General features: G+C 30.5%; 1 protein-coding gene across 2 annotated transcripts; it reads left to right on the top strand.

Moving 5' to 3' along the window:
* The first annotated feature begins 232 nt into the window (after window positions 1-232).
* On the top strand, window positions 233-22225 carry LOC129907851 (sterol O-acyltransferase 1-like). Of its 2 annotated transcripts, XM_055984265.1 has the most exons (6): window positions 233-251; window positions 324-515; window positions 12051-12106; window positions 12174-12550; window positions 12617-12762; window positions 20963-22225. In XM_055984265.1, the coding sequence occupies exons 2-6, from the start codon at window positions 458-460 to the stop codon at window positions 21991-21993; spliced, it is 1668 nt and encodes a 555-aa protein (XP_055840240.1). In that variant the 5' UTR covers window positions 233-251; window positions 324-457; the 3' UTR covers window positions 21994-22225. The 2 variants fall into 2 exon arrangements, with proteins under 2 accessions (XP_055840240.1, XP_055840241.1); XM_055984266.1 differs by lacking the exon at window positions 324-515.
* Window positions 22226-22668: the final 443 nt, after the last annotated feature.

Raw genomic sequence — 22668 nt, forward strand, 5'->3', positions numbered from 1 at the left:
TTTTTATCACATTTTTGGACCAAATACCCCTATGTGCGTAGGTAGTACACAGCGATAAGAACTTCCATCGCATTCTGCTTTTTCAAATATTTGAGTGCATGTGTACTCGCATTTCTTATCTAAATGACGTTATCGTTAAACGCCCCTTCAAGGCTTAAGGTCGATAAAAGCGATTACATTAGTCACTTGCTTCTTCGGGCGCTTTATGATTCTATTTACTCACTCAAGTGGCTAAGCTGATTATGTTGAGTGTAAGCGGACTTATTTTTTTCTTTATTAAACTTAATACAACTGATAAGTTATTATTGTTCCTGTTTATATAGAAAGTAATCGCAGCTTAGGGGATCAAATGTGTTTCGAGCACACTTGTGTGCACTGTGTTCAATAACTTCGATGCAGTTCAAGTGATTTGTGTTAAGAATTTAGTTAACAAAATTAAAACAAATTTGAGTGCCAAATGGGTGAAGATATTTTGATTAAAGATTGCAAAGTGTATTCTGGAAGTAAATCTAAAGGTATGTAGGCATTCGTGTAGATGTAATTAACATATCTACATACAATACAAACATTATATTTTTAATTCGCTGGAAAAAGACATTTGATACAATGTGCTTTCTGAAAACGTAGATAAAGTGACAGCAAAATAATAATAGGTATTTTGGAGCTTAGATTTTTTTCTTAATTGCGTTGCAAAAAAGTAATCTAACTTAAATAAAAAAAAAGAATATCTAGTCAGCACGTGTGTTTCTTTATTTTTTCTTACTTTTAATACCTTTAAGCTCTTATTAAAATAAGCTATTTCAAGGGTAAAATAGTGATCGTGATAGTTTCAGTAATTTATTTAGGAATGTACCTACTCAGTTTTGAAAACAGAATGCAACTTTGTATATAAGTAACTTTTCTAAGTACTAAGTGTAGAATGGATACATAAATAAAGGAACGCAATAGATTTTATTTTTAATGGCAAAATAAACAAATTGTTGAATTATCGCCATTTTCTCATGTATCACTTTGTTGAAAAATCTATTAGATAATATTATGCACCTACCTACCTACCCAAGGAAGTAGGTACATATAACTGCATTTTATTGGGCTCATTGCTCATAGCCTCTTCTGATTCGGTGCAACAACTAGTCTTTCGCATCTCTTTAGATAATATACAACAATTTGATGATGCTAGAACTGTTATAATCAGGGATAGGATGTTGTGGAATTTGCCTTTTTTTTCTTGCTTAATCATACGACATAATAGATTAAATACAAACACGTTTCACGTCCCCCTCGTGCCAAATATATGTATTTTATTTTGCCTTTTCTTTCGTTGTTGCCTTTTTTTGCCTTTTCTCTTGTTATTGCCTTTTTTTGTCTTTTCCTATGTTTTTTTTTATCTTTTTAGCATCTTAAAGGTAATGCCACACAAAACACTCAAATATACAAACAAAAAGCTAACTTACTCAGTATATTACTTACTCAATATATCTATTCTATATTAATAAATTGCACGACTGGGGTCGCACGTACTTGCTCTTATGCTTAAAGTAACTTTAATGTTAAAGCTTTTTATTCAAGAAATTTAAAATTTGATATTTTGAAGAAATTTCATAAGTAGTATAAAAAATTAAATCTGTTTTTATAATTAATTACACTCCGTTTTAAATTATCTTAAAAAAAAAAACAAATATGCCATTTTATTTCTTGTATAAAAAGGTATTTTTAGAAATAAATTTTCGAAAATTGTAGGAGCCGTTTTTTAAAAAAATAATTTTTTATATATAAAATTTTTTTAACATTTTTCAACAAAAAAAGTTGGTATGCCCTTTTGAAGAAATAATTAATTTACACATTAAAACTAAATTTCAAAATTTTTCATTGATCCGTTTTTAAAAAATTGATTTTTCAAAAAAAAATTTGAAATATTTTTTAAAAAAACCAAAAATGCGTTTTTTGCAATTTTCTAAAATTTTAATATTATATTTACTTACACACTTTTGTATAAAAATTTTCATTAAAATCGGGTTAATGTTGTACGAGATATTCAGAAACGAAAAAAACCGTTCTATGACAGGTACCGTTAATAACGGTACAAAAAATATTTTTTTTATTTAAAAAGTTGGCTGTTATGTGTAATACTACACACAAAAATTTTAATCAAAATCGTTAGAGCCGTTTTTGAAAAAAACTAACTTTTCTATTTCCGTTATATGGCAGGTACCGTTAGTTTTGGTCATAAAAAAAATTTCAATTTCCCCTCTAGGGAATCACCAAAAACTGCTAACTACCAAGTTTGAAGAAAATCACTTCACTCGTTTAGGCTGCAGCTCCAGATAGAGACAGACAGACAGACAGACAGAATTGCCGGACCCACTTTTTTGGCATTCTCCATCATCGTAATGTCATGTAAAATTTTTATCTCGAGTTCGATTTTTTTTACGAATCCTAAACTTGCCCTATAGTACCTACATATATCGCAAGTAAAAATTCACTAATTACCCCACACAAACAAAATTCGAATGAAAAGATCTACCTATGCAACTTGTTTGTCTGCTATTACTACCATTTATTGTCTTTTACGTTCTATTGCGCGGCCGCAACCGACACGTATCAGAGTTCAAAAGCTAACTTACTCAATTTACAATACTTCATTGAAGAAGTTCTCCAGATTTTGGACATAATCCAGAGAGATTTGGAAGCTGCGAAAGGGGCAGTCGCAAAAGATGTTTTTGAGAAATACAGATCAATTTTTTTTTTGGCAAATAAGGGACTCGAAAGAGTTGAACAAATAAATTGCGTAATACATTGGAACACAAATCCAGGGGGCGAACTACGGCATACGTACGTTAACGTATTGATGCTTTATGTCTCTTTCATTTTCTTCTAATAAAATAGAGAAAGCAATAGTCAAAACGGTAACGAACTTATGCCGTATTACCCCAGAGCACCCGGAAAATGTTGAAGTGGGCGATGTCGAGTTATTTAATTGGGGTCCAGTCGTCTCTACAGATGTAGATAGATATTTTAGCTCCTTTAGAGCACTCTTTAGCCTGGTACGCTGCTCGCGCTTAATTTTAGCTCCCATAGAAATTATCGAAAAATTTTTTCCGAGCTAAAATGAGTCCCATACAAATTATCGATAACTTGTATGGAAATTTTATCTTGGCTAAAATTTAGCGCGAGCAGCGTACCAGGCTTAAAGGGACAATCGCAGGCGCTTGTTACTGAAAATTTTAAAAAACTCATGATTGTTCAAAATTACTGGAATTAATTTTTATATTTCATTCTTTTCTCAATAAATGCCTTTTTATGCCTTTTTGGGAGTTTTATTTTGCCTTTTTTTAAATTTTTAGGTCCACAAGATCCTATCCCTGGTTATAATTATCACTAATGCACCCGAAAAAATGCAAGCGACTAAAATCTTACAATCTTACATAAGTATGAGACAATTTGAGATCAGTGGCCCCGTCATTAATTTATCTATTTAGGTACTTCAAACAAAAAACAAAACAAAAGTTAACAAAACAGGAAAGAGAAAAAAAGTATACACAACAATTATTGTACAATGTGTACAATGTTTTTCTTTTTCTTTTATAATAATAATTATATTAACCTACCTATATTTATTATTAATATATTAACTATTATAAAAGTATAAGCAAATAAACAAATCAATATTAGGTACATATTTTAAACATCTCGTTTCATTCATTCATTTCTATTTTGATCATGACTGTTCTAAAACCAAATAGAAAAAAATTCTATCGCAACCAGTTCACAAAATATAAGCTTTTTTCGTTCAGTGCATTTTTAATTTCATCATCTTACGTTTTCGCTCACCACAACCATGGATGAATGAATTTTATCAATTTATAATTTTATATTTTATACAATTTATAATTTTATACAATAATAGACTCACAACATAAGCAGTTACAATTGTTTCGTAACTGTTACACCCTTTCTTTAAAAAAATGTTGAAATGTAAAACAAATATTTTATGAAAAATTTTAAACACACCTGTGGTGGTATGTACAATGTGGCCAATTTTTTTTTAATGTACGCGTCTAAAGAGAATTCCAGAATGGTAATAGTTTTTTATCGTATTTAGAGTGTTAGCTTTATAAATTTATTGTATTGTTTTTATCTTAAGTTTTTTCACATAACCGCCACAAATGCATGGATTACATCGTTTTTTTTTGTTAAGTTTTTTAAGTTTTTTAGGTATAATAATTCTTCTTATACATTCCCATATAAAAAATCCGCGGAACAGTGGTTATAAAAAAAAATTAACTTTTTTTAATCCAAAGTAGAAAAAAAAAAATATTTTTAATTACATTCGCCAATTATCTACTAGTTTAAAAGATACAATAAGGATTGGTTCACACACAATATTAACTTTTAATATCATAAAGATGTCAAAATCCAGAACAAGCCGATGCACGATTTTATGTCCAATTTTAGGCTTTAGCAATTTTTTTTTCTACTTTGCATAAAAAAACAAGTTAAATTATTTTTTATGTAACTACTACAGATAGACCAGTGCCGATGCCTTCAAAAACATTAAAAAGTACAAAAAAATCATAGTAGGATGAAACCCATTGGAAAAGGAGGTGAATATGATAAGAATGAAAGGAAAAATAAATTACGGGCGAGCCGAGTTCGGGAAGTGGGTGGGTTGAGTTTTTAATGGTAAAAAATGGTATATCTCGATTTCCGGCAAAACTACAAATCCTATAAAAAAAAGTTGTATGTAAGATTTCATGTAACATTGATTAATCTTACGTTTTTTGAGTAATTAAAGTGTAAATTTGAATAAATAGGCCAAAATTGTAAACAATGATAAAAATTTTTTTTCGAATTCAAGCTTTTTTCATTTTTTGAATTTTACTAGAACATGTTCTATAGTATACTAATGTAAAATTTTTTTTACACCATCAGAAAATAGACATTTTAACGAACGAAATGCCCACCGACTTTTTGAAAAAAGCTGATATTTTGACACGTGAATTTTCGATTGAAAATTAGGGTGTTTTTTTGGTATTAAGTCAAAATAAGGTGAACAATTTTAATATTTTAAATCAAATAAATTATAGTGTATTTGGGACATTATAAGGTAAATTTTCACCAAATTTCGTAGAAAATTTTTTGTTTTTGAAAAAGATAAAAATAAAAAACCAAAAACTCGTTTTTTTGAATTTTTCACATAAATTTTTAGGTTATGTGAAAAAATTGTTGATACAAAAGTTGTAGATCTTTTTATTACCTTCAACTTTGCCATACAACTTTTTTTTATAGGATTTGTAGTTTTGCCGGAAATCGAGATATACCATTTTTTACCATTAAAAACTCAACCCACCCACTTCCCGAACTCGGCTCGCCCGTAATTTATTTTTCCTTTAATTTTCATCATATTCACCTCCTTTTCCAATGGGTTTCATTCTACTATGATTTTTTTTGGTTTCAAAAATTATCGACCCTGGTCTAAGAAGATTTGTTGTAAAATAAGATTTAGCAGTAATGTAAAAAAAAACTTAAGAATTTGAATTTTATTCGCATATGTAAGCATTTTAAAACAAATAGTTTTTTTTTTTTGTAATACTTAGAATATAAGAATAACACTTAATTATTTAACAAAGCATATTTAAAAAAGATATATACAATACATACATATATAATATTATTTACAGAAATTAATATAAATTAATTAAAAAAATATTTAGTTAAATTATAGTTCTACATAAAATACTAGAAAGAAAAGGTTAAAATGGATTTTAGAAATATTTTCAGTTTTTGTAAAGAATTTTCAAACGAGTTGTAGTTATATAGTGCTCTAAGGATTTCCAAAGACCAACAGCGAGCGGGCAAAAAGATTTGTTGTTTAGAGTTTCTAAATTTAAAGGTAGGTACAATGAGAATATTGCTTCTTTGTGATATTGGGAAATTAAGCTTTTCGTAAAGGTAGTTTGGAGCTTTTGTATGGACAAGTTTAAATAGAAATGTTAGTGTAAGAAAATCTATGTATTTGTTAAAAGGCATATTAAATACACTACCTGCCTGTGCAGAAACATGATCGAAACGACGTAAACCATATATAAAACGGGCTGTGTTGTTAAACGCTACTTGAAGTTTGCGGTATTTTTCAATAAGGTACAAAGCTGAGTTTTCCAAAAAGAAAAGGTTTTTAAGTGTATTCAAAAGTATTTCGTGCGAAAAAGTATCAAAGGCCCTAGAGAAATCCAAGTGTAGCTACATAATTGTTATCAATTGCTGTATGTCGTCGATTATATCTTTAGAAATGCAGTTGTGCAGCTGTGTTTTGGTCTAAACCCTGATTGAGTAGGTGTTATCAGCCTATGGGTTTCTAAGAATGTCATAATCTGTCAACTGACGAGTTTTTCAAATGCTTTCGAAATGAAAGGTAATATAGCAATTGGTCTGTATTCTTTTTGTTGTGATTTTGACTTCTTTAGAATTGGAATTTTTTTTGAAGCTTTCCATAGTTTTGGGTCACAAGACTTTGTGATAACGGTGTTAAAAATATGAGTTATGAAAGGTGATATAAAAATAAGAATCATTTTAACAAATTTAGGATGCATATTGTCTAGTCCAATAGCTTCTGATTTAATATCATGGATAGCTTTGTACACCTCTACTTCAAAAACTCTTTGAAAACTGAAGCTTAAGCAAACTCATCACTTCTAATATAGTTTCTGTCAACCACGGCACCAGCATTTATATTAGTCGCAGAACTCACGAACTGTTTGTTAAGCTCATTCACATCGCATTCATCTTCAGCATCATTTTGTTGCTTCGATATACCAAGAGATTTGATATTTTTCCACAGTTGTTTTGACGATAATTTGTGGAATTTGGAAGCAAAACATTTTAGTTTGGATTTTTGTTTTTCAACATTCACGGCATTTCTAAGGGTTTTATAATTTAAAAACAACTGGTGATAGTCTGAACCTTTTCCAACGTCTATACGCAGAGTTTCTTTTCACAATTAGTTGTTGGATATCGTTAGTGTACCACCCTAATTCAGGGTTTTTTATAGGGATAGTTTTTAAGAGTACGAAAGTTTCAAAAAGATTGTTCACAGTCTCAGTGAAATAATTAACTTGCTCATCGACGTCAGGAAATTGGTAGATATTTTCCAAGTTAGAGTTATACTACTTATTAAAGACTGCATATCAATAGACTGAAAATCTCTAAATGAGATAGTTTTAGTTGCTGGTTTTGAATCAAGATTTACATTGTAAAAAGTGACAATAGTCTATTTTGTTGACTAAAAACACATCAAGTAAACAGAAGCGTACATTGAGTTGCTGGGCCCCGGAGCAAGACTTAATTTTGGGGCCCCTTTAATATTAATATTTGGCCCTTTGATATATAAGAAAAAATAAAATTACGTATACGCCATACTTTTTGAAGTGAAAACTTCTTTAGTATCGTAGTGATTTGAAACAAGATGAAACGAAAACGCGACACGACTTCAACTTGTCATAACTTTTTGAATGAAATTTGTACTGTAGATAGGTAATTAAATAAATTATAATTGTACAAAATTTCAATTAATTTCATATTCAAAATTCGGAGATAACGGTAAAAAGATGTTCTTTTCCAACACACGTTATATCTTTTGATCTAGTGCACATACAAATTTGACTTAACTTTAATACGCATGCTGATAACATAACCTTTTATTTGATATACAGTGGAATCTCGCTAACTTGAACACCTACGAAACGAGGCCTGTTTAAGTTACTGGATTGTTCAGTCTTCGTTTTTATACGTTTTTATTATATTACTTTAAAGGTTAGTAATTGACACAAAACACAATTGTATTTAAACCAACTTTGGAAAAAAATTTGTTATTTTACATTGCTTAGTTTTCTGCAAAACATTTTTTAGCGCACTTTCTCTGAGATTTTGGAGTACTGTAAATTCAGATGATGTTCTGTTATTTTGACTGGCCCAATCGATCACTTTATCGATTGATTCGATGGCTTCGGTGTCAGTTACAATGTTTTGCACCATTATAACATCACCCGGGTCAGATTCATTTTCCAAATCGATGTCTTCATCTTCAACACCATCAGGAACATCTTCATCGCGTAACCATTCGTTTACTTCTTCTTCGGTGTAATGCTGTTGGATTGAAAAATAAAAGTTTGTTCATTAGGTACCTACTGTTTTGAATTTGAGAAGTTACTTGATCCCACGATTTTGACATCAATGTAATGGCTTGGCGCAAATTGAAGTTCTTTAGGGCAGAAATTATATCTTCATTTTTGTTGGCAATGACCAACGACAGCAAGTTTGACTTATAATGCAGCTTCGTAATTCTTATGCCATTTTGATCCATCGGCTGAACTAACGCAGTGACATTCGGTGGTAAGAACATTGTGCAAATGTCTCCGTTAAGATACCTTAACTCTTCTGCCGATGGATGGCATGGAGCATTGTCTATAATCAGAAGTGCCTTAAGTGGGAGATTTTGTTCTTCGCAGTGTTTCTTTACTTGAACTACAAAGCTCTTGAAAAACCATTCCTTGAAAATGTATTTTGTCATCCATGCATTCATAGAACTTTTGTATTCTATTGGCATTTCAAAATTTTTAAGACACCGTGGATTTTTTGACTTACCAATGATCATAGGAACGAGTTTGTGGGTACCTGTGGCGTTAGAACCGAGGAGTAAAGTCACTCTTTGCTTAGGAATTTTTCCTCCAAATGCACTTTTTTCATTAAACGATACATAGGTTTTTTTGGGCAACAACTTCCAAAACAGTGCAGTTTCATCAACGTTGTAAATTTGTTGTGTTGTCAGTTGAAGAGCGGCGATTTTATCTTCAAGTTTTTTTTTTGAATGGCTCAATAGGTCCTGGATCAGCAGCTAATTTTTCTCCACTAATAGTAAGCAATCGAATACCGAATCTTCTCTTCCTGCCTTTTGTTTAAGTGTCAACATTCTAATTGTTTGTCCTTTTTTTAAACCCATTTTGAATCTTTAAACAACTTAAACTTTAAACTTAAATTCCAAACACGCACTTCAAAATATTGCACAAAATTTACTGGAAAATTTTATTATCACGTTCCTGCTTGCACAAAACTTACTGCAAAATAAATAAAATCTTAAACACATACAAAATAGCAAATTCCGGGAATTCCCCTTGGATGAAAAAACAGTTTACAAACGTAGTAACCTGCAATGAGGAAATTCAAACTCCTGTTGATATAAAATTTATTTGTTCAAGTTATAGAGTCAAAAATTTCTTAATTATTCAAGTTATAGAGTCAGCAATAAAAAAGTTTAAGGTAAAGAGCCTTACAAATTGCCTGTTCAAGCTACAGAGCACATAAAAGGGAAAATATCATGTTCAAGTTATTGGACTGTTTAAGTTATCGTATGTTCAAGTTAGCGAGAGTCCACTGTATCACACATAACGGTACGTGCTCTAGAAGTTACACAATCTTAAATTGAAAAATACCTCAAACACCTTGTGGAGATCTGTTGCCAATGACCAGCCACAAGTGTAGGAAGTACCGTTATCTCAGTTCGAAATTTCGACATGGTTGGCTTAAAAAATTATTACTTTTTTTGTAGGCATGGTAGAAATATGATTGAAGCGTGAAAGGTGATATAATACCTATTTAGATTTTTTCGATATTTTTTATTTTTGCAAGAAAAATGATTTTTCAAGGTTTCACTTCTACCAAGTGTGAATTTGCACACATGATTTTTTTTTTGTATGTATCATTTGTTGGTCGCTAAGATTTTTAAAGTAATGTTTGTTGGGGACCTTACATAAAATTTAATTTTTCTTCAAAAATGCAATTTATTTTTTTGGTGCCCCTGAGGTATTAATTTTTTGAGACGAAATATTAAGTGGCTGGCTACCAATTCATTATGCATTATACCGAAGAAAGTAATTTGTCTCTCAAAAAAATTTGTTCCAAAGGGATTCATGTCAAATATCTTATCTTTTTGCTTCGTTACTTTTATAATAAGTTGCCTTCTCTGCATTGGGTCCAGTCAGGGCCCTACAGTCGTTAGGGGGCCCCGGGGCACCGCCCCGCTTGCCCCAATGGTGTGTACGCCCCTGCAAGTAAAGTAGAACTAGAAGATGTAAAATGAGTGGGGTTAAGATAATACAATAAAATTAATTTTTAAAATTAGCACGCTGTTTTGCATTTTGGTACCAATAACTTCCTGGTAAAACAAACTATTACCATTCTGAAATTCTCTTTAGACATACATGTCCTTAAAAATATTAGCCACCTTCATTTCAAATTTTAAAATTTTTATTAAAGAAAAGGTGTAACAGTTACGAAATATTTTAACTGCTTATGTAGTGAGTCTATTATTGTAGAAAGTTATAAAAAAAATAGAAATTGAAAAATTCGTAAGATGATGAAATTTAAAATACATATGTACATACAATAAAAATATTTTATGTTGCGATAGAATTTTTTTTTCGTACACGAAGTTACACTTATACAGTGACAAAAAAAAATCTATTCAAATTGTGTTCCATGTCTTTCGAAAAAAAAATCAATTTTTTGATCTAAATCTGATGGGGTTTTCGTTTGGTAAATTTATATTTTGATCTATAAATTTATTTTTTTCTTTATGAAACGATTACGTTTTCAGATTGATTTTTATTTGCTGTAGTATTGGTGTCTTTTTGAGTCTGTGAAGCAGGCAGCGATAGCAGTTGTAGTCGAAAATTGATTCCACCGTTGATTTTTTTTATCCGAAGATAAAAATAAATTAATTCACTTAAAATAACTTTCATTTGAAATTCAAAACTATTTTAATTTTTTGAAACTGAAACAAATTATTATCAAACAAAAACTTATTAAACAGATGGATGCCAAGAATGATGCATAGTAGTTTGGTAAAAGGGTCCATTGCAGGTGGTAGTTTACTCACATGGTATAAGAAGACAAGGTATGATCATTAGAGTCGCCATTTTACAAAATGGAGTAATGGAGAAAAAGTTTTTGACGTTTAATTTGGCAAAGTCAAAAGCAACAACAATTTCCAAGACAAATTTGCTTACAACAACAATTTGAATGGGCAGCTGTCAAAAACTTAAGAAGCCATTTTTAAGTTTTGACAGTTCTCGATACACTTTTTTCTAATGATCATACCTTCTCTTTTTATACCATGGTTTACTCATGAGTATATCTAGTACTACAATTCAGTGTTGCCACTTACAAAAAAAATTACGCAGTTAATTCAAACAAAAAAGTGCAGTAGATTACAAAATTTCGCAGTAGATTTTTTTTTCAGGCAAAAGAGGTTGAAATTACAGTCACCTCCACTGGACATCATTGTATATATATTTCTATAGTACTATCATGAAGTCGAATTTAGTATTAGTTGATGTCGCCACTTTTTTGAGGTGGCGCTCAGTGTGTTTTTTTCATACAAATTCTGCTTTTTCAAGTCACCACTAGAGTTCCTAAGATCGTTTTACTTCATGATAGTACTATGGAAATATATATACAATGCTGGACATGAACGATACCCGGTTAATGGAGAAGAAGGTGTTTTTCATATCACAAGAATAACCAAATTCATGTACAGAATATTTGTATTTTCTTTTAATTTTTTTTTTCACAAACTCAGATTCTTTCTCTTGGGCCCAAAACACTGTTATTCTTTGATATTTAAAGCTCTATTTTGAACAAAATAATTCTAACAATACAACTTTGAGGTTGAGTTAATATGGTTTGAGCTGGTTTTAAGTTAAGAGCAGCAGATTTTCTACATTCTAAGAGCATTAATTACAATGGAATTTGTTGAATTTGGTTTGAAAAAGTGCAGTAGATTTATTTTTTGAAGTATGTAGTTGTTGTACTAGAATTCTAAACATGAAACTGCCACCTCCAATAGGACAGGACTATTTTTGTTGACAGAAACCATTTGAATGTTAATTTTTTTACATTTACATAATAACATTTTACATTTATATGTACCTACATATATAATATATAATTCACTTGAATTTTTTATAATATGCAGTTCTTAACTTTTTATTCCACAGCAGTCCAAATGGACAACCAGGAGTTAGACTTGCAGTTTGTAAAACAAAAACTCGAGGTTTGTTAATCGTTTATGGTTTTCCTGTTTAATTTTATTATATCAACAAAATTCTTTATACTTCCAGATTGTTCAAGCTTCCATAATTAAAGATGTTGACCGAAAGTTGACAACGATGATTGAAGAAGTTCTTCAAGACCTACGCCTAAAAGACCTGCAAGATCAAGAGTTTAATAATTTTGCTAAAAGAAAAAATAACAATCTAACATGGAGTAACAGATTACCCAAAAAACAACAATCACAGACTGAAAACGCTGAAATAAAAGACAGTTCACCAGCAAAACAGAAAAGAACACTTCCCGATAAAGTGTTTGTTGTTAGAGAATCTTACCTTACAGCATTGCTCGAAGTTGACCATATGAAAAGTATCTACAATATATTTTTCATTATATTGACAGTTTTCCTGTTGAACAGTGTTTGTTACGATTACTTTGTATTGGGAAAGTATGTTTATATACATAAATATTTTTCGATAAATACCTACAACTGATAAGATCATTATCTTTTTAGGGTTAATTTTGGACTAGGCACGATAAAAATAGGAATGCGAGATATTCATTTAGTTATGGGTATATGGATCCTTATGCACATCCCAGTATTGATGGTGTATTGTGCCTTCAATCTGTGGGTTCACATTCGACAAAAATGCATAAATAGTAAGTTATTGGTAGCAAGTAAAAATAATTTATCTACATATAAAAATAAACTATATTAGTACACGTTCTCTAAAACAACCTTATAATCCAGTCAAATAAAGGTTTAACCTCGGAATGAATGCTAATAGAAATTTTTTTTTGCTTAATACTTCGTTTTGGCATTCTATAACATACCTCAAAAGTGTGGAAAAATCTCATGTCCGCAAGTCGCGATTTTGAAGATCAAAGCGCGAAATTTGGTTTTTCAAAATTAACAAAAAAAGACGATGGTATTATATACACATATGATACATGATTTCAAGGTATTTTTTTTAATGCTGATTCCAAAAACTCTAAAATCAAGGCAATCTGACATCTCTTAAAAAAATTATACCTGTTTTTCATCTGTCAACCCATATTATTATAACAATTGCTAACTTACTACCGAAAAACCCTTAAAAGTTATGGTAGCCGAACCAAATTTTGCATGAAGGTTTAATATCCATTATCATTAAAAATAAAAAATCGCGACTTGCGGACATGTAATTTTTCTAGACTTTTGAGGATGTTATAGAACGCCAACACGAAGGTATTCTATTAGCATTCATTCCGAGGTTTACCCCTTTTTCCACCTTATTTGACTGTATTATTAGAATAATTGAGGCTATGAGAACAATAGTGGGGTAGCCCACTTTTTTTCAAAAATGAGTTTCTCATAAAAATGAGTTTTTAATACATATATCTTATTTTATTACAAAAATAGATTTATGCAGCTACACTCAAAACTAGATGGCTCTCAAAAAAATATAGTTTCAAAAAACAATTGCCGGGTTCAACGGTTCAACTTAAGACTGGGTTCCCTTTTTCAGCAAAGTCAAATCTCATGTAAAAGCATTTGTGTGTATTAGTGAATGTGTTTCGCTCTCTCGCCATCGAATTCTCTGGTTTTTTACTCTCAGGGTGTTGGTTATGGTTTTCATTCATTGTCTCTTTGTGAAATCGCCATCGCACTCACGCGTGCGGGGTGACATGCAAATGGATGTTGGTATACTACATAGATCTTTATATGGATATGGTGTTTGTGGGCGAAAACTGGTTTGAAATTCAATATTTTCATGAAAGATTTCTGGAGTGTATACCTATTTATTTTTGAAATGAAAACTTGTTTCCATGTTGCTGTTGTGGATGGCATTTGAGTTTTTTGTGTATCAGAGAAATTTTTTGCATTATAATAATAATTATAGTTGTTCAGCGGAGAAGCAGGTAGAGGATGTGTTATATGGGTGCATTGATATAATATACTTGACAGTATCCTTTGTGTAGTTTGTATAAAAATATGAGTAGATGCGCAGAAGGATTGGTTTTCAGGTTCTTGCTCACTTTTCAGTTGTTCTTCGTTGAGCAATTTTTTATCTCGCACACGCGCGTGCCGGCTGACATGGAAATGTATTTACTTACAATATATAGAATGTTTAGGTTCTTATCTATATGTTGTTTGAGGATGGACTCGATATCAATCCAATTTACTTTCAACACCTTTTTAATAAAGATTTTTTTAGAGTCACCAATGCAATGAACTCAGTTGAATCGATTTTGTTTTTTATTTACCTATACCTACATTATTAGGAAACAAAAATAAGGCAGCATTAATAACTATGGTCAACAAAATTGAACTTTTTTTTTGCCACAAGAACCAAGATGTACTTTTCTATAGGTTTTTGATATGCTGAACTCGAATCTGAAGTCAAAAAAAATTTGATTGGCCTCCGTTTTTGAGATATAACCGTTATAAAATGCTGAAAAACGTCATTTTGGCTCTTTTCTAGCTTCTGTTTTTATGTGGGGTAATTCATTATAAACAAATTTGTTGCCAATAGCATTTTTCTGATTGCGCATTCGAGTTCAGCAACTCAAAAACCTTTAAAAAAGTATATTTTGGTTCTTGTGGCAAAAAAAGTTTAATTTGTTTGGCCAGTGCTATTTCTGAGTCAAAGACCACTCCTTAAATTTTAAATATCTCGGGAAGTAAAAAAGATATCGGAAAGATTTAAACATTTTTTGAAAGAATAAAACCAGTTCTTATAGGAACCGTTACAAATTTTTTCATAAGGAACTACCCCACATAAAAACATAACCTCGAAAACAGCCAAAATGACGTTTTTCGGTATTTTCTAACGGTAATATTTCAAAAACGGAGGCCAATAAACATTTTCTGACTTCAGATCAGCATATCAAAAACATATAGAAAAGTATATTTTGGTTCTTGTGGCAAAAAGCTTGTTGACCAGTGTAACTTATAAGTTACTTTTTTTTAAATTTAATTTTAAAAACTTTGTTTTTGCTAAGGAAACATACTGAGCATCTTCACCTATTCAAAACTATTTCTATAAATACCATCAGGTGCATTCTAACCACAAATACACTTATATAACCCTTTACACATTCCCCCGCGAAAATATAACTATTATACCTACAAACCTACAAAAAAAAACCGAATCCGCAACATATAAACAAAGACTATGAAAAACAAAACGATATATTTATATTATATAACCCCGCACGCACGCGCGAGTGTAGTATAATCTTAGAGGATATAATATATGGAGTGCTTGTGCTGTTAGTTCCGTGAGCTTTTATAGGGGGCTCTAGTTTCTTTAAGTTTTTCGATGAGTACATGCCTCCATTTTATTTTCATTAGATGGCTGTCATCAACAAGCATGTTTATTTACAGCTGCGGAACCGGACTAGCATTGAAAAACGAAGGCAGCGACCCCTTTCCATGCATATGGCGTTACAATGTATTAGGTATAGGAACAAGCACTCCATATATTATATCCTCTAAGAGTATAATAAACAATACAACCCAGAAATCAACCTAAATATAGAAATCAATCATTGTGCACAAGCACATGTCAAATGTCAATACACATTTTTACACACAAACAAATGCATACCACATATCTAATCCTTTACCTATATCTCCGCACGAGCGATGTGAATATTACACAATGCAAAGAATTTCGCTGACACCAAAAAAAAAAAAAAACCCAAAAGTGTCAACTCGCAACCGCGGGTGCGATATTATAAACACGAAATGAATTGTTAGAAAAAACCCAAGAGTCAACAAGAACAAAACAACCCTTTTTGAAAACAAAAGATAATGATCTTGCAAAAAATATCTACTATCTACCTACTCTCTGCAGCATCTTCATAATTTCATGAATGATTTCTGCCTGCCTGAGTGAGGAAATAGGAAACAAAAAAAAAAAAGTACATATTATGTAAACACAAAAAACAAAAACAAAATATAACGAGAAAATGAGAGCGCAAGAGCAAGTTTTTTTTTCAATAAATAGAAAAGAACAGAAACAAAGAGTTCATCAGCGCCAGCTTATGCGTGGCATTCTTTTGAACTAAATTTGCATGTGTGCGTGATCAATGGAATTTTCAAAGTAAAAAAAGCTAAAATAGACACTTTTTCAACAATTTATATTAAAAATACTGTGAGCAAAAATATATATTTTTTTTTTTGAAACTGATTTGAAATATAATGAAAAAAAATAATAAAAATAAATTGTGGATGCTTTGACTGCCCCTTCCTCAAAAACAGAATGCAAATATTGGTTTATTAAAATCAAATTTTTAGTGTGTAAATAAAAAAAATATTTTTTTTTGGCAAACGGGTTGCATGAACAACTTTATTAACTTCTCATTAAAAAATACAAAAACATTTTAAAAAATAATCACGCTTTGCCCCACGACCAAAATGCTAAAAAAAGTGCATTTTGACACCTTTCCTTCAAATTAACCGTTCAAACTAACTTCAAATTAAATTTTAGAAATTTTATTGGATTCTCCTAATTTCCCTTTATTGTTTTCTTTTTGTTTCATCTAAAAACACTAATAAACGGTAAAGTTATTCTAAGAAGAGTGAGTAAAAAAACATGAAATTACAACAAATTAACGAAGCTTTTTTTCTAATAAAAAAAAAAAAAAAAAAAAATCTGTTTCGCGTACTGCATGAAAACACATTTGATCATTATAAAACAAAAAAAAAATAAATAAAAAGTTTATAAACAACGGTGCCCCAACCAAAATTCTGATTCAATCTAAATTTGCAGAAAAAAAATCATTTTCGACCCTTATAAAAATCGCACAAGAAATGTTTCTAAAATTTAAATGATGCAAAAATATTTGTACGTTTATTACCTTTTCAAAAAAGTACGTTTCATAAGATTATCTTATAAACTGCAAAAGTTATACAACAATTAGTCAACCGTCTTCCATTAAAATGCTATGGAAACCCCCCCTTAAGTTCAGATTTTTTTTGACGTTGAACGCAAGAATCACTGAATTTCAGGTGACATTAACGAAGAATCTACTTTTTGTCTTTACTTGGATTGACTTTAAAAAAAGAATATTCATTTTTCTAGGATAATAAAAATAGTAAAAAAAAGTTATTTATTAATATTTTCAGTGAGCTCACTTCAGTATTTGTAAAAATTATTTTGTTGGATTCATAAAATCCCTTTCTGCTATCCACTTATGTATGTTTAATTCATTAAGTTTTTCTATTTCCTCATTTATTTTCATTATTCCATTTCTGCACGTAAACATGCGGAGGAAGGACACGAAATTATATTGGTTATATTATATTGTAATATCATTATCAACAAATAACAATAACACCGCGGAAAATGTCCAAACACAAAGGAAATATAAAAAAATCTTTTTATAACTTGTATTAAAATTACAAAGTTCAATTTTGGTGTGTAGCACATTTTGTACGTCTACCAACTTGACCAACACACACACACCCATCTGAATTTTCAGATAAAAATTTCCACCTGAAAATCTTAACTAAATGTCAAAAAACGTAACTTAATGCCGCCTAATTTTTTATGACATCTGACCAATCAGAGCCTCTGAAAATTCAGATCTTAAGTTCAGGTGGCCTGCGTTGAACGCGGGGAATGTATCTTAAATCTCTCGTAGCTCAAAACTGAGTTTTATAGCTTACGCCACTATTGTTCTCATCATAGCCTCTACTTTTTGCCATAACATGACAGCAACATTTTTTACGAGAAATTATAAGTACCTATTGTGTTTGAATTCAGTTTGTGAGAAAATTGCATTTTTTCTTAAATTACCTAAACAATCTTTTAGTATCATTTAATTTAAGAAATTTAAGCAAAAAAAAAATGGTTTTGATAAAAAAAAATTAATTTTAATTTAAAAAAAAAACAATTCGGCCACATTGGCAATTTTAAACCTATAGAGGCTAAAGTATTTTTAATTACCGACTTATTAAAAAAAAGATCATCAAAATCGGAGCTGTTCGGCCGGGTTCCCTAATAATTTGCTTTAGTTACTTTAGTTAGTGGAGATGATTTATTTCATTCTTTCTTTCGCGTTTTTATATTATAATTATTGAAAATAATTTGGTGTGAACTTTACATATTTTAGTTATTCATTTACAAAAAACTTAAAACCAAGGAGTGAAAAGTGTAATAATAAAATTAACATCTGAACTCGAAAACTTGAAACTAAACAACCCCAGACAGCAGTCAAAATTAATATGTTTTTAAGAGGTTGGATTTATGTTTGGATTTAAACAGTGAATGATATAAACGTACATTTTATATCAATATTAAAATAAGCAGAAATAACGAGACTGAAAAAATGTTTTAATGTTTATTTTAAAAGATTTTGTTTTTCTGTTTTTATAAACACTAGCTACAAGACAACTTTCAACTTTCTTGTAAAAAAATTATTATATATTATAATAAGATAATAAATGTTATAGTAAAGTACTTAAGCTAAAGATTAAGACCTAACATATTTAACATATCATTGATACTTTTGCCAGGTAATGAACGAAGTAATAATTTTTCTGACAACAATTCGATTTGTAAGCCACTTCAAAGTGTAAATTTTCTTGGTAGAAAACGGTTTTTTTCTTTGGAATTATTCCTTCGTTGTTTTACCTTTCATCTATTCTGACGAATCTTTTGGTTTTTCTTATTTAAAACATCAGAGATATCTTCCTCACCACCAGACATCTTTTTGTGGAGTTCCTCTAGGAGACCTTCTACAAAAAAAGCAAGAAAATCAATGTCCTTTTTTTAATTACTTTGAAGTCCATTTTTTTAAATGACAACCTATACAAAAGTTTATGCCATCTGAAAGCCTATTTTTGAACCCAATCAGTTTTCATCAAAAAAAACAAAAATATTGACCTTTTTTATCTTTTCGCCCATCATATCAATTTTTTTCTGTAACAACCTACATTTAATTTTATATCATAAGAAAACTCATTATTTCATATGACGCTTCAATCATATTTCTACGATACCTACAAAAAAAGCCAACCATATCGAAATTTCAAACTGAGAATACGGTACTTCCCACACTGGTGGCTGCGCATTGGCAACAGATTTCCACAGGTGTTTTGAGGTATTTCTGATTTTTTAAAATTTAACATTGTGTAGCTTGTAGTAAACGTACCGTTATGTTATATATCAAATCAAAGGTAATACTATCAGCATGCTCAATTAAATTAAATTATTATCTGCTCTAGATCAAAAGAAATAACGTGTTGAAAAATAGAAATTTTGCACAAATATAGTCCTGCCTGTTATCATATCTACAGTATAAATTCATTTATCTGTTGAAGAAAAAAAGATAAAAAATAAAAAACCGTTAAAAATGGTCAAAAAACTTGGCACAAAAAAAAACTTGTTTTTCCCGTTATTCGGTCAAAAATTTTTTTAAAATGCTATCTTTTTTCCGACTACATGTTCTATAAGTTTGAGATTTTTTGAACGCTACGAAAAATTTAAACAAATAAAAACTCACCCGAAAATACTTTAACAAAAGTAGATGCTTTTCAAAAATTCATATTTCGAAACGCAGAGACTTAAAAAAAAATTCTATATTAGACCCCTAACTTTCTTTTTTATTATCTTTCGAATGAAGTTTATTTTTAGTTTTTAATTGAAATTTTTGCCGCACTGCTAAAAATTTCATGTGGAACTGGAGAAAATGGCGTCACTTTTTCGTGGATGCTACTCTGGTTCATCGATTGTTAAGACGTTTTCACGTCAAAAAATCAATAAAAATGAATTTAAAAATTGTGTTATTATTTTATTTATTATTTAGTATTACAAACGCATGCAAAGCAAATGTCAAATTCGTCGTGAACAAATTCCAAAATTGCACATTCACTACCATAATTTTAGAAAACGACATGAGGAATAAAACAACTTAAAATCAATGAAAACCACTCTGATTCAACTATTTTTCGAAATGATATTACATGGAAGACGATAAATGGCAAATCAAAGTAGTTTAAAGTGAAAGTCGTTTAACTTAAAAAAAACACTAATTTAAATAAAAAAATAAAAAATATAATCTTTTTTATGAAAAAATGAATATTTTTTGAGAATGGGTGAGCGAGATTAAAAGTGACAGGGGTAAGAAGTAACAGCTAAAAAACACTGTTCTTATTAGAATCAAATCAAAGTAGTTTAAAGTTTAAAGTGAAAGTCGTTTAACTTAAAAAAAACACTAATTTAAATAAAAAAATAAAAAATATAATCCTTTTTATGAAAAAATGAATATTTTTTGAGAATGGGTGAGCGAGATTAAAAGTGACAGGGGTAAGAAGTAACAGCTAAAAAACACTGTTCTTATTAGAATTATAATCTACTTCACTTGCAAAATAGGCAAAATTATTATGAATTAATATTTAAAATATTTAGGTATCATTAATTACTCACTGTTAGAAAAATCAAAAACGCAGTTTTGTGAATTGCCTTACGTACGATTTTAAAACGATTTTTTTTTTATGAAAAATGTTGAGAAAAAACGTCTCATTGTGAATCAGGCAGTGCTTTAATCACTAGTCAACAAAGTTTTTTTTACAAAACTAAAACATACTTTTCCAAACGTTTTTTGTGAGCTATCTAAGTTGGAATCTGAAGTCAGAAAGTTCTTTCACATCGCTTATTTCAGGTGTTCCCGTTAGGATATCAGAAATTTTTTTAAATAGTTTTTGAGGATATGACTTAGCGCGTGCTTAATTGTAACTAACGCTTAAATTTTTTCTTTTTGTTTTCGTTTTTTTTTTTTTATGTTGACATGAAACAAACTATGTATACTTTTTTTTAACAAACTTCATTACTAAATTTTATTATTGTTGATCTTATTCTACTTTTAGATAAAACTCTTAAAGCCCTCTGGAGCTATTCATGCTTGACGTTTTTCGTGATTCTTCAATTATCTCTCCTTTATGTTGGAACTAGCTCATGTCTTCGATTGGATCTACCTTATGTACCAGGTGCTGTGATGCTTCTTGAAACTACCCGACTGATGATGAAAGTTCATGGTTTTGTTCGAACGAACGCGGGCAAAATTCTAGATGCAGAATACAAGACAGAAGGCAAGAAGAATAGTAAAGCAGTACAAACGCCACCTTTTACATGCTACCTTTACTACCTCTTTGCACCAACTCTCATTTATCGGGACTCGTATCCTCGCACAAATCATATCCGATGGACATTTGCTCTAAACCGTATTTTGGAAGTCGTTGGGGTGGCTTTTTTTTACAGTTACATCTACGAACGCCATATTCATGTCCATTTTTCAAATTTCGGCTTGGAAGAATTAACAAATGCAAGCTTGATTGTGAAAATGTTTGGAATGATAATGCCGGGCTTCTTTATTTTCCTTGCTGCCTTTTATATGGTTTTGCATGCGTGGCTGAATTTCACTGCTGAATTGCTGCGATTTGGTGACCGGATGTTCTACAAAGACTGGTGGACGGCAAGAAACTATGAAGGATATTTTCGTAATTGGAATGTCGTTGTTCATGATTGGTTGTATGAATATATATACAAGGACTGTTACAATCACATATTTAAAGGTTCAAAATTGGCTTCATCGTTGCTTGTGTTTTTCGTATCAGCATATATGCACGAGCATATCATTGGTGTAGCACTTCAAATGTTTTATCCAGTGTTATTTTGTAGTTTTGGAATCTTAGGTGTAGTTTTAGTGTTTGCAACAAAAGATTTTCCTCCAAGGTTCGGTAATATGTTTTTGTGGTTTACTCTAATAACTGGAAGTAGTTTCCAAATATCAACGTACTCAATGGAATATTTTGCTAGACAAAACTGTCCAGAAGTTGAACCAAAAACCTTGATAGAATGGCTAACTCCCGTGTCTTGGGTTTGTAATGGAATGCAATGAGTTGATAATCTTAAAAATAGTTAATGTGATGCCATAAATGTTAGTCTAAGATTCCGGTGGATTTGTGTGTCCTGAACTCTCGGATGATTCTTATGTTTACCTACTAAATGTTTCTTCATAAAATTAACTGGCTCAAAAAACAACAATGCATGGTCTGTTCATGTCGTGTTGAAAGACCATGATCACAGCGGAGCAGTGCAGTTATTTTGGAACTGATATAGGAAAACATAAAGCATTATTGCAATAAATCTCCGCCCACTGCTTTGTCTACTTAAAAAAAAAGAATCTAGGTACTTGGTAAATATAAAGTTTTGACTTAAGAATCATACTGGAGTCCAGGATATACAAATCGACTATAATATAATAATAGTTCTTAAGTGTAAATATTGAAAATTGTGGTGTAAGTCAAATAAAAACCTAATTTTGTTACCAAGACATTTTGTTTAAATATTATATAAGAGTGAAATCAGCAAAGTAAATAACTTCTGATTCCGATTACTCTATTTTTTAATGTTTTATTTTTATTATTTTTTTGAAACTTTTTTGACAACATTTTGAAGATAGAAACGTTTGAATTTTTGCCTGGAGTGAAATAAATTAGAGTCGCTGAAAGTGCCCTTGTTTTATCGCTATTCTCGGTATAAAGAACTAAGGTGGCTACTAGAGTGACCGCAA

This window comes from Episyrphus balteatus, chromosome 1 (assembly GCF_945859705.1).
Source record: "Episyrphus balteatus chromosome 1, idEpiBalt1.1, whole genome shotgun sequence".
Taxonomy (NCBI): Eukaryota; Metazoa; Arthropoda; class Insecta; order Diptera; family Syrphidae; genus Episyrphus; species Episyrphus balteatus.